At 32.1% G+C, this 13,299-nt stretch overlaps 1 protein-coding gene across 2 annotated transcripts; it reads left to right on the forward strand.

Moving 5' to 3' along the window:
* Positions 1–357: 357 nt before the first annotated feature.
* Positions 358–4,840, forward strand: LOC132714854 (CD40 ligand-like). 2 transcript variants are annotated; one of them, XM_060697774.1, is made up of 4 exons: positions 358–756; positions 2,148–2,184; positions 2,651–2,758; positions 4,247–4,840. In XM_060697774.1, exons 1-4 carry the CDS (start codon positions 451–453, stop codon positions 4,642–4,644), a joined length of 849 nt encoding a protein of 282 aa, XP_060553757.1. In that variant the 5' UTR covers positions 358–450; the 3' UTR covers positions 4,645–4,840. The 2 variants fall into 2 exon arrangements, with proteins under 2 accessions (XP_060553757.1, XP_060553755.1); XM_060697772.1 differs by having other exon boundaries at positions 360–756; positions 4,244–4,840.
* Positions 4,841–13,299: the final 8,459 nt, after the last annotated feature.

The raw sequence follows: 13,299 nt of genomic DNA on the forward strand, positions 1-13,299 counted from the left end.
GATTCTGATAATATAGGTGCTTAAATTATGAACCTTGTCACAAATGACGTGGGTAATGATAAGAAACATTTATTTGTGATAGATACATTTAGAAATAAAAAGTAATAAAAGAGCATTTAATAATGAAAATTCTAAGTTCAAGGGGGGTAATTCATAAGTTTTGGTGATAGAGTTGTAAACCTTGTTACATGAAGTCCCCTCCGATTAAACTAAAACGAATCTTATTACAAATTTGATGTCTGTCCCTAAATATATTCAATGGTGTAATTTTACTTCCTAATCGACCAGCTTTGTCAAATAACATTTTGACATACAATTATATCTTGTTACCTGATTTTTTGAATGCAATATTATTTAAACTTCCTCTTTCGATTTTCAGTTTGTTTTGTTAAAGATCTATTAATTATCTAACCAATGTTATAGGTTATAGATTATTTTGTCAAAGCTTAAATGATTTCCAAAGTGTTTAAAAATGTGTCTCCTGATACGGTAAAAATATTACTTATAGTGCTGACAGTTGTGCTTTGTTTACTTGGATCATTATCTGTTTTAGTTGTAAAATTTCTAATCGAGGAGGAGGCAGCGTTTAGAGAAGTCAATCATTTATCCAACTGTTCGGTATTTTGCGAGGATTTGTCGCTCAGTCCGTACGAAGATTACGAAACCTTTAACGTAAGAAATAAACAAATTCAGACCTCTCTTCACAACGATAGATACGTTTGCAGTACCAAGAATATTACCAAGATCATTAGTCAGGTATTGCATATTATTATTATTATATTTTTCAAAAACGGAATAAATGCAACTCTTCCAAGTGACTATATCGCAACATCTATAATTTTTTAATTCATGTTTACATTTACTGAATGTAAAATAAATCACAAAAACATTTTTTTCTTATGTATTCTTTAGTTTTGATTGTTAGTTTATTTTGTTGTTGCTTTCCCCGCTTATTATTATTATTATTTCTACATCTGTATTACAGGTAATGTTTTTCCTTTTTGATATTGTATTTTTATAACATAATATAAGGAGTTTTTATTTCCCAGAAGAATATTTCAAATTCATATCAAGTTTAAAAAAAAACTTGACGTGACAAATTATCTTTATCAAATTCTTAGAAAAACAGTATTTTACTTCCGGAGGAAGAAATTAATTTATGAGTGAATTTATCTCTGTCTTTTTGTTGTAACTTGAATGAAATCCGCTCTTTTGTGTTTTAAGCTACTAGATTATTACAAATATCTTAGTTGAACAGTTTATATATTTATGTAAAGCGATCTTATTTAAACAATTTTGTATGAATTTACTTCCGTGTTAGTTAAATGTTTCAACACACCATAGATAGATTAATATTAAAAAAAACTTAACTAATACAATGATCGATCGTAAGCTAAATCCGGCGTATTACGTGATTAGAAAGGCGGCTAATGTTTTGCCATTTCGTGTCTTCGAGTCTTCGCCCCTCATAAGCGGAAGCCGAAGACACGAAGACACGATTATATGCTCACTTATCGAGTCTTTGCATTGGAATTTTGAGGGTGCCCATACGAAGGTACGATGCATTTAAGGTTAAAAACAATCATATTTTAAGAGTCGAAGAATCTTCATATCGGAGCCCTGTATTTGTCGTGTTGTCCTGTCTTCGCTTAAAAGGCGAACACAATATAATTGGCATATTTATCGAGTCTGCGTGTCCTCGATTGTTTTCCCTAATTATAACGACACTACATTGAAAAGTGTTTTATGTCGTCGTGTGTTTCGCCTTCCGGTGAACATGCACAAAACAATTACAAATGCCGACTTGGAGTAGATATAATGTGAACATAGCCTTTTTGCGAAATGAACTTTTCACCTACTAAATAAATATTTAATTTCACAATTATTAAAAGGTATTTTACAAAAAAATAGCGATAAAGTACGATATTTTTTACATATTATTTTTCTTCTACCAGAAGGCGAAACATTGTTCAATATCGTATGGCTGAAGTCTTGGTAACTTGGTAATCAGGTAAATCCACATATCTAAGCAATGACTAAACTAATCCATTACTATACAACCAGTTTGAAAAAGAACCAGTGTGAAAAAGTTTTGATTGGTTTTAAAATATATCAATTTCTATATTTTATGATATTTTCATTTGTAGATTGTTGAACGAACAGGAAGGCTTAGATTGTCCAAAGGTACATATCTGACTAATTACATAGTTTTCTAACTATCAAAGTTGAATATGACGATAACATATACATGTGTGTATGTCTGTAACAAGGTCCATGAAGTTTTAGTGGATCAGTCTATATATTTATCGTTAAAAGCGTATATTTAATCATTACGTGGTCACATAAATTGAAATCGCTGTAAAAGTAAACAGAAAACATAAACAATGGTCGCATTTATATGGGAAATGTAGAAACATATTAAAGGGTCTTCATTATGTAAGAAAGACCAGCATTATGTGGATGTCAGATTAACACAGAAGAAAACTGCAAACATATACCAGTATATTTTTTGTATCTTGTATCTTTGCTTATGCTTTTACGAAAGAGTCATCTAAAAAGAGTTACATGTTTAAATATATAAATCTGTGTTATAAATGATGTAGAAATCAAATGTCTCTGAAATCTCAAAAAGCTGATTTTGTTCCTGCAGGTGAAGTTTCAAAGCAATATTTGCAATGTGGGAACGAAAATCTCAGAGAAAAATCGAACAGTCAGGTTGCTTCGTTTCGAAGGATAGATCATCATCGACAATTCAAAAGTAAACATTTTTAAATTAAGAGACATTGTAAGATTATAAGTTATTATTTTATGCTTTTCAGTGGATTACTGATTTATCCGTGAAAATTATATTCGATAATTTCACAGTGAAAATTATCAAAATATAATTTCACACTTTTCAATGACGAAACTACTTTTTTGAGATTTTCCCCATGTGGTACCTCAATTTTATTTTTGCTGACAATTCTGACAATGTCAGGCTGTTTAAAGAAAAGCAAAGCTGAAATTGATAAATAACTTAAATGTCAAAAGTAATAAAAAGAAGAAAACTTACTTCTATTCATTCAAATTCCAATCACAAAATTTCGTCTCTAAATTTTTTTGTTTAATTTTTACAGTCTGAAAAATACATTCCTTCCACATGCAGATTGCTCTTGTTGACATTTGGGCATATTAAAGTATCCTACGAGCAATAACTGCCGTATGCTTTATGAAAAATTGAAAAGCATAGACAGCTATCAGCTCGTAGAACAAGTAAACCACCCAGCGAGCGTTCCGAGCAAGTTCCAAGTTTTCCATTTTCATAGCTGTATTTTTTAATGTTTTCACATCTGTCAACACTTATTTTTTGTCTGTTTCAATCCTCAAATATGTTTTCTTTCTTTTAAAAAGGTGTATGACTAACAAATCCAAATGATATCCCTCTGAATCAAACACAATAATTTTCCTCCCGTGAAATACACAACTTTAAAAAATGGCTGCCGCTTACATTTAACAAAGCCAGGTCTAATATAAATTCGCAGTAAGTAACAGAAATATGGATGGATGGTTGGACTTTTTCTCCTACAAGAATTGTTTGTTTTTATTATTAAAACAAGCGATCATTCATATTTTTTTAACAAAATAAATAATATCACTGTCATTTAATGTTGATTGTCGGATTAATTTTTCAGCTCAAGACTTCTTGTTTTTAATGAGAAATTCCGACTAAATGGGGCTCTCAATGGGGAAAACAGATTTTAATATTTACGTTAATATTATGGAAATTTCGTTTTAACTTGTTTTTGAGCATAAAATAAAAAGAAAATTTGTTTGTTTGTTGTGTAAGATGTAATTTTATTTCATCTCGTGAACTTTAAAAACAGTATTCTCACTCGTGGCTACGCCACTCGTGAGAATACTGTTTTTAAAGCCCACTCGATGAAATAAAATTTCATCTTACACACAAACAAACAAATATCCTCTATTAATTTCTACTATTTGAAATGGTATTTATAACATTCAGACTTGTATTATGTAATAATCATGCGAGAGATATGTTAAAGAATAAGAATCTAAGCCAGCATGCATGGTGTCAATCAACATTACTAAATTATCTCGCTATTTCATCCATTTAAGAGGTTGCAAAACTCTATTGCAATTTGAAATACTTGTACGTACAATTTAGATAAAGAAATAGATACAATGGTCCTTTTTGCAGACATTTTATTGATTTTATTCTAATGTAAAATGTGTATTTTAAAAGCAGGCGAGAAAGATCAAGTTATATATTGGCACAAGCACGCAGTCAGCACCTTCATATCAGAAGAACTACATTACCACAATGGCGAATTAAAAGTACCAGAAACACGTGTTTATTTTGTTTACACGTCGGTATTAATAAACGGAAGTTGCGCAGACAATCGTCGCGGAGATGTTTGCAACTACTATGTACGGATTTGTGCCAGAGGCCGATGGAGCGAGCGAATTCTTCTTCAGAAAATGGGAGTTTACAACTCAACAGACGAGAGTTTTATAACTTCTCTACATATCGGTACTCATGTCTTACTCCAAAGACATGACGCTGTTTTTGTAAGAATATCTGACGCAAGCCGATTGATTCCGGAATCTGCCGGAAATGTATTTGGAATTATGCCAATGCGATAGCTGAACTTATTTATCATTAACAATCAATCAGACATAATCATCTAAAATACAGCAAAAGATATTATTTCATTTAACATGTCACTCGAGCGAAATTAAATAAAATCTTCATTTACAAAAAGTTTTTTTCTTAATAATAATGTAACGAGAATCATTTATATTACGACTGTTAACATGTAAATAAAATCTTTATAATCTTTGTTATACTTTACCTTTAAATAAGTATTTAAATCATTCGGAATGCTTCTATTTCTGTGTGTGTGACTGCGTGCATGCGTACGTTCGTGTGTGTGTGTGTGTGTGTGTGTTTGGCAAGTTAGACAAACATGATTGTGTCAAATTCATCTATTGATATCTAAATCTGTATTACAAAAGAATATGTCTAGCAAATCAAAGCACGTGTAATTGACTTCTTCAAAGACTTTAAACTATCATTTCAACATTTCATTGTGTTTGAATGTCGTTTTGGAAATTAACCATAATAAATCTTTGACACAAACTTTGAAGATAAAAAGCCGTTACACTTTGTTTTTGGGCAAATACACTGAGTGGTTTACAAGGAGATGCTATTTAATATATTATAGATTACGACGAACGACGGACACCTTGTCATCACAATGGTCACCTCTTAGCGATATGTGATGAGGTCAGCTATAAACTCAACACTGAAAAGCATTAAAACAAACATGCTTTAACATATCTTCGTATGAGAGTTGTGGTAACGTCTAAATACATACATGGCTTTTAGCCTTGGCATTTCCATAGTATTCTTAATGTAAGGTATGAATACACTGGAATATTGAAGACTCGAGGAGTCTGCGCTGAAAATATTTTCGATCTGAAAGGTAATTTTTAGCTATAGAAACAAAAAAAAGTCACAATGGGCAAGGTAAGGTGAATAGGAGGCTGGGGAGCACAGTCACATTTTCTGCTTAAAACAATCTTGTGTCATGACGGGTTGCCATGCAGCAATCTGACACAGACCAAACCTGTTGCGGATCTTCATTTTTAAAGTATTTGTTAAGTGTCAGAAGAAATTTTGTCTTGTAAATTTCGCATGTACAGATTCGCCTTTAGAAACAGTGACTTGAATGGCGGGAACCTGAGTTGTGAAAAAAATGGCTTACATTATCTTTTTATAATGAAAATCTTTTTTGCAATGCATTGCCAGAATGTGTAACTTAAATCTTGTTTTGATGTTTTTGTTTTTGCTCATAAAAATGAATCCATGTTTCGTCACCAGTGACAACATTTATAAGGGACAGTGCATTGTAATTTGGAACTTTTCTTATTTATCTGCCAGCAAATGGGAAATCCATTAAGCATAAATTTTGTCATTTTCAAATCTCGTTTGAGAGTTGTATAAGCTGCTCCTTATCATATGCCAACAAAACTAGCAATTTGCCTTGCGATGTATCTTGCATCAGAAATAACAATATCTTTCAATTAACAACCATCTTGATAGACATTGCTGTTTTATGTCGACGGTCAAGTGGTGCATCTTCAGTTGAAATTAATTCACATTTTAAATAATTTAAACCAACGAATAACTTAAAATGAACATTTCATTTTGTCTGTATATAGAATAGATTTCATAAAAAATGTTGATAGACGTTGCTGTTTAGGCCGACGGGGATGAGATGCATCTTCAGCGAAATTATATATCAAGAAAAAATTGATCCATCGGAAACATTAAAATCAGCAAATTTACATGAACATTGCAGACTCGGTTTGATTGAGTCTGTAAATGAAGTATACTGAAAAGGTGCAATATTCCTCAAGACACCTAGTACCGACTTGAGCGGTTGTCAAGTTTTAACACTTGATGTGCTTGAATCAAGAAGGATCAGAAAAATATATCAATATTGAAGTGAAGTACAACTTCTAACGACTGTGACATGGTACTTGACACCTGCTGTTGTGATGTATAATTTTCTGGGAAAAGGTAATCCCTTACAAAAATCAAAATCAGCAAAATTACATTCAAATTGATTTAGTCTGTACATGAGGGATAATGAAAACGTTTAACAGTAAGGAAGCTGAGATGTCGGTGACATTCTTATTGTAGTAAGAATATATATAACAAGAATTTGTACCACAGTTACCAACGTCCCCCGCCTCGGGAAGTTTCATATGAAGCATAAAAAAAAAAATTGTGCTATTTCAAAAAATTGAGGTATGGATCTCAAGACTTTCAGTTATGATTAATGCTAGATCTGCAAATGCAACAATAATTTTTTTAAAGAAATAAAATGAAACACGGAATTTAAAAATCTATCATGTTAAGCTTTGACCTCTAAGAGTGACCTTGACTTTGGAGGTAGGGGTGCAGGTGTTGCGCATGACATATCATCTTATTATTGTAACTATTTGTGTCTAGTATTTTCAAAATCCCTTGAACTATGAAGAAGTTATAGATCAGACACAAAATATACCCTGTAACAGACTATGTTAATCTTTAACCTTTAAGTGTGACCTTGGAGGTAGGGACCTATGTTTTGCGCCTGACATATCGTCTTATCATTGTTATCATTTGAGCAAAGGCTTGAAATGGCTTCAACAAGGTAAACCACGAGGAAGAGATAATATGTTTTTTACAAATTACAAAGCGGCAAAACGCATATTCATAAATGCTCAGAAAAACGCTATTTCGGATGTTAAAAAAATACTATGATGACCTAAATGAAACTGCTGAATGTGATATGAGGCTCTTTTGGAGTTTAATTTAACGCAGAAAACGATCTAATCTAGTTAATGAGATCTCTCATGGAGACCATCTTACTCGAGAACCTGCTGAAATTGCGCAAACTTTCAGAGACTATTACGCCAATGTATTCACCGAGAAAAATAATGAACGCTTTGACAATGATTTTTAAATGATCTTGATGAATGTGTTAGCATTTTGAAGAAAGCGATGACTATTCAGAAGATGACACTTTAACAAATGAATTACCATGAACGAGCTGAAAGACTGTTTTCGTGATATGAAATGTAGAAAAGCGCCCGGTCTTGACTCTATTACAACCGAGCACATCATTCATGGAGGTGAAACATTAGCTTCATACTTGTTAAAACTTTTCAACATAAAGCTTGAATGTAATTATATTCCTGGAGCATGCAAATCTGGAGTAATAATTCCAATACATAAGGAGGGGAAACTTAGAACAGAACCAAAAAGTTATCGACCAATAACCCTTCTGCGAGTTATTTATAAACTATTTAAACGAGTGCTTCATCATCGCCTAACAACATGGACAGCCTCAAAGCAGCTAAAATTTCCGAGCGCACAACAAAATGCAATGCGTATCAAAAACATTTAGGACCAGTAACCGCATCTTTCAATCTACAAGAAGCTGTACTATCATACACAGAGAGTAACTCTAGTGTGTATGCCGCTTTCCTAGATACTGCAGGTGCTTTTGACAATGTGAGTCATAGTGTCATTATCATGAAAATGCATAATTTAGGAATCAAAGGTAAATTTCTGCGACTCATAATTAACAGTTATAAAGATATATTTGGCTGCGTCACTGTTAATGGCGTTACGTCAGATATATTCCCAGTTTTGCAGGGCATTCAACATGGCGGAATAATCTCTTCTTGGAGCTACCTACTCTTTATTGATGAACTTTAACAAAATCTTGAAACTTGCAAACATTGAATTATAACCGGTAATATTGCATATGGCAATCCAACGCTTTCCGATGATTTGACACTGTTAAGTCCGTCGTTAACATCACTAGAAAATCAGCTTGCTATTGTTAAGACATACGCAAATACATGGGGATAGGAATTTAACTATAGCAAATGTTGTGTATTGAAGTTTGGCGGAAAAATTTCTGACAATATATTTCAAGCAAACTTTGGTCACGTGATACCGTAGTACATGTTGGAATTAAACTCAATAAGACATTAAGTGTAACAGATACAATCGATCAACGTATACATAAAGGGCAATCGTCTCTTTTTTCAATATTATATCTAGAAAACAATGTTGGTGATATAAATCCAACATCTCCTACTATACAGTCAACTAGAACAGACATGGCTTGAAGCACACTAGGATGGTTTACTATTGAAGCAGACATAGATAGACCAGAGAAAGCTAACTTTCATACTAAAAAATAGTTCACTATACCAACACACTATCTGTCAAGAAAACTATTTAATTACAAACTAAACTTATTTGTTATGAAAGGTTATTGTAATCAACGCGGCTTTGTTCCAGAAATATACAGACTATTGTTCAAATACGGATTATTAAATTTCATTTCTGACTCGATGAAACATGCCCATTTTCCATGCAAATACTCGTGAAAAAAATACTATTAAAAAGGCAATAACACATACACAAAACAACATGTGGCAACAAAGAATTAACAGTGACAGAGATTTTGACAGATTTAAAGCAGTTCATCAATCAGTAACGCCTTTACATTTATGGCTGTTTTCAAATACAAACCATGAGATTAAACATGCTATAAGTGCAACGAAAATACTTCTATATCGACAGTTTTCTACAAGTTATTCCTGTACAAAATGTCTACAAGAAACTAGTGATATAAACAGACATATCTTAGCTGAATGTGATACATATACACGTGAGCGGACACGCTTTACACATTCAATTGTTTAGAAATTTAGCTCTGAAGTTTGCAGCTATTTTTTATGAATTAACTCGGAAGCATTCTTGCGAGGACTCTTTGATTCCAATTTATTGGCTGTCTTTGGTATTAATCCAGAACACCAACCTATGTTGTAAATACGTTCACGACCTAACGATGGAATATAAAAAGTAATCTGTAGAACTTTCCAATAACATTCTCCATGAGAGGATGTTTATCTTAGACTTCTAAGGTTAAATGCAATATAATAAATCCATACTAAATGTTCCTATACATGACACTTATATTTCGTGTTTTCGATAAGTTATAAATGTAATCGGGAAAATATTTAGTAAAAGTGCATTAAAATATTCAGTAAATACCATTATGTCGAACATTGACAATATACCATGTGCTTATTAATAAGTTAACATTGTGTATGCATGTTGTTATAATTCTGTATAATGCTACTCTATATTTAATGTATGACATGTTTTTCGTGTATATAATCAATAATCGCATGTTATTATATTCTGTTCTCATGTAAATGTGTTAATTAATTGTTATATCAGTCACTGAAAAGTGGAATAAAAGATTATATAAGTAGTATAAATTCTAAATTATATACTGCCCCTGACACTGATTTTCATGTATTTAGATCTCACAGTATATAAACGATTTGAACCCCAACCGGATCTTGTGAGAAGATTTTAGTGTCAGCCATATTCTGCCACTTCACTTGTTTACGATATTGGTTTTTATATTGATTATGATGAACGTTAGGTTAGTAAATCTTGTACCCTGACTTGTGAGTATTTTTAAAGATTTATTGGAGAAAACGTTTACGTTTATTGCGATTTTGTATCAATTATTGCGAGAAAGTATAAATGATTGTAATAGAATTTTAGTATATAAGATGGGATCTATGGTATTTACCGAAAAACTGATACTATTGTTAATCATTTGTTTATTAAAATATATAATGTTATGTATATCTTTCTTTCATATCATCATGGAAGAACACAACTGCATATACTGTTCAGTAAAGACTGTATACGAATTTCAATGCCATCATTGACCAAATAATTATTCGCCATCCAGACTGCAACTTGAAAATAAGAATAAATAATTATCAGAATAAAATTTCCTACTTAAAAAATTTCAGCGTCACAGCCAATAAACGTAAAAGAAAAAAAAGACGTTTATACACCAATAGCTGAAATACTGACAATTAAAATTTTAAAAAATTCCCGAATATTCTCCGTTTAAAAAGATGCCAAAATTGTCGACGCCTATGAAAGATATACAAGAATAAAATTCGTATATGTCAGAAATAGAAAGTCAATGAATTTCTGAGAATATAAAACCGTGTTTTAAAAAGCAGAATGAAATCAACGGTAGTTGTAAAGCTTTCAACATGTTGAAATAAGTTATCTGCAAAAAATCTTGTAATGATATTTCGAAGTTTATTGATACGTGACGTTTTATAACGGTCACGTCAAAACTAACAACAATGCCGTTGAACTAAATATAAGAAATTTTTAGTACATATGTAATATTTTAGCTTTATTTCCAAAGAAAAATGAATGATAAGTGAAGATGAGGTTTGTTAGTTATTTATTCCTATCAAGAAATAATTGACTTTCTGATTCGTATTACCAGCCACTTCATGCTGATATTTTCGTAGACAGTGAAAACATGACTTTGCAGTTTTAGTTACTTACATAGAACTAAACATGCTCTTGTGACACAATAACTTCATATTCTGTTCAATTAAATTTGGAACATACAACAAAAACACAATAAAAATCATCAAAAGTGACTCGCAAGTAATGGTTCAGTGAAAACACAAGTAGGGTACAGATCATTAAATCATTAAAACTGTTTCAGTTATCAGAAATGTCGCCTCTGTTATTTACTAAGTTTCATCTAGATTCAAAGATATTTTCACAGGTGTCGGTCCGGTAACATGAGGTTAAGACATTAAAGTCAAGATTCAGATACGAGTTATAGTGAAGTAAAACAATTTTAGGCATAAATTTGCTTGTGTAATCGGCGTGTGTTGACATAAACAAAACATGAGGCGAAGAGCACAGCGTTTTATGCGCATATGTTTTACGAAGAAAGTTATGGATGTATATATAAGCAAAGATAAAGTATTTCTCAATATGATTCAAATATTAACATACCGTAACATATTAAATTCAAGCCGATATTTAATAGTTTAATGTGTCATCCCGCCTAATTAAACGTTTAGATGCTGAGATCTTCTCACAAGATCCGGTTGGGGTTCAAATCGTTTATATACTGTGGATCTAGTCATTATTATTATTACTCTCTCCTGTACTGTTAATTTTACGCATTTTTTTATTATGTAATAGATAGCTAACTATATTTTATAACGTTTACCGTATATAATCTCAAGATTTAAGTTGTCCTCTGAGATATTGCATGCTGTTCATCATTGTGACTTTGTATGTTCTATTTATATAATGATTTTGCTCCTGTGTTTGTTTATATGGAAACTGAGCTGATATCAACATTATCATTATCGCATATGACGATGATTTGACCAAAGGGAGCTGACAATCTAATTACACAATTTTGAACATTTGTGTCCAGCTACAATGCCTCAATGTATTTAAAAGTTGATTGGACCTTAACTTTTAATCCAGAGATGGTTTACTTGTATGTTCCTATTCAAGGGAAACCACATTCGACCACAGATACAGCCCCTTCACTAAACAATATACCGGAAGAACATTCACATGCAACGGCCTATCAAGCTGACAAACGAAGTAACGTAGACGACGTCTTGTCATCCCCACGCAGCAATACTCAACATAACACTGAATCACAGAACGACACAGTCTACCCCCCAAAGGACAGATCATCCTCAAATCATGATAGTGACAATAACGGGTAGGAGGTGCCGGGGGCAGTGTGCTCTGGTAATACTGACACTATTTACGAAAACAATGCTGTCAACAAATCAGGAATTAACATTTATGATACTTTTTTTGCAATAAGTGCATGGAGTTACCCAGTACATCATCTAAAACTATATGTGAACATTTCAAATATTCTGGAAATACCCCTACTGCTACATGTAATGAATATAATTCTGAACATATAGCGTCAGTTTTAAAAGGACATTCAACAGACTTGAACTCAAGTAAACAGTATGTGCTGTCTGAATCTTCATTAAAAGTAGGTTGTCTTAATGTTTGTGGTCTGATGAAAAGAACCAAATACCCAGAATTTGTTGAAAAGGTTAACACTTTTGATATTTTGTGTGTTGCAGAAACTAAGCTTAATAGTCATGATATAGTTAATGTAAATGGTTATACCTTTTTGTCTAAGCCCCGCAAGGAAAAGCATTTTAAAAAGTCTGGAGGCATAGGATTTTTTATAAAAAACTATTTGATGAATAAAATTGATATAATTCAATCTGAAAGCGAGTATGTATTTTGGATCAAACTTAGAAATTTTTTAAACAAAAGAGAAACCGATATCATCCTGGGCTCAGTGTATATTCCGCCACAACAATCTCGTTTTCATAACGATGATGCTTTTTTTCTTTTTCAAAACGAGGTTTCAAATATGTGCAATAAATATGAATATTGTATTTTGTTAGGGGACACAAATGCACACACCTCTGTTCTAGATGAATTTATTACAGTAGACGATTTTCTTCTAAATGAATTTCAGTTTGATGAAGAGATTATAAGCACTCTTAATTCAATAGATCTTATCAAATGTAATAGTAATATTTCAATCAGTCGTGCTTCAAAAGACACCACGACAAAGGCGATTGGCTCAACAATTTTAAACATTTGTAAAAATAATAACATGTTAATCTTAAATGGCAGACTAGGCAAAGATAGAGATATTGGTAATTTTACTTTTAGAGGAATATCTGTCATAGATTATATTGTAGCTTCAATCAAATGCTTTCCACATTTCACGAATTTTGAAGTCATTGAGACTGATCCCTTGTTCTCCGATGGGCATGCCATAGTTCAAGTAAAGTTGTCACTGTTATTGTCCGACA

Source organism: Ruditapes philippinarum, unplaced genomic scaffold (assembly GCF_026571515.1).
Source record: "Ruditapes philippinarum isolate M1 unplaced genomic scaffold, ASM2657151v2 ctg3540_1_1_1_1, whole genome shotgun sequence".
NCBI classification, from domain to species: domain Eukaryota; kingdom Metazoa; phylum Mollusca; class Bivalvia; order Venerida; family Veneridae; genus Ruditapes; species Ruditapes philippinarum.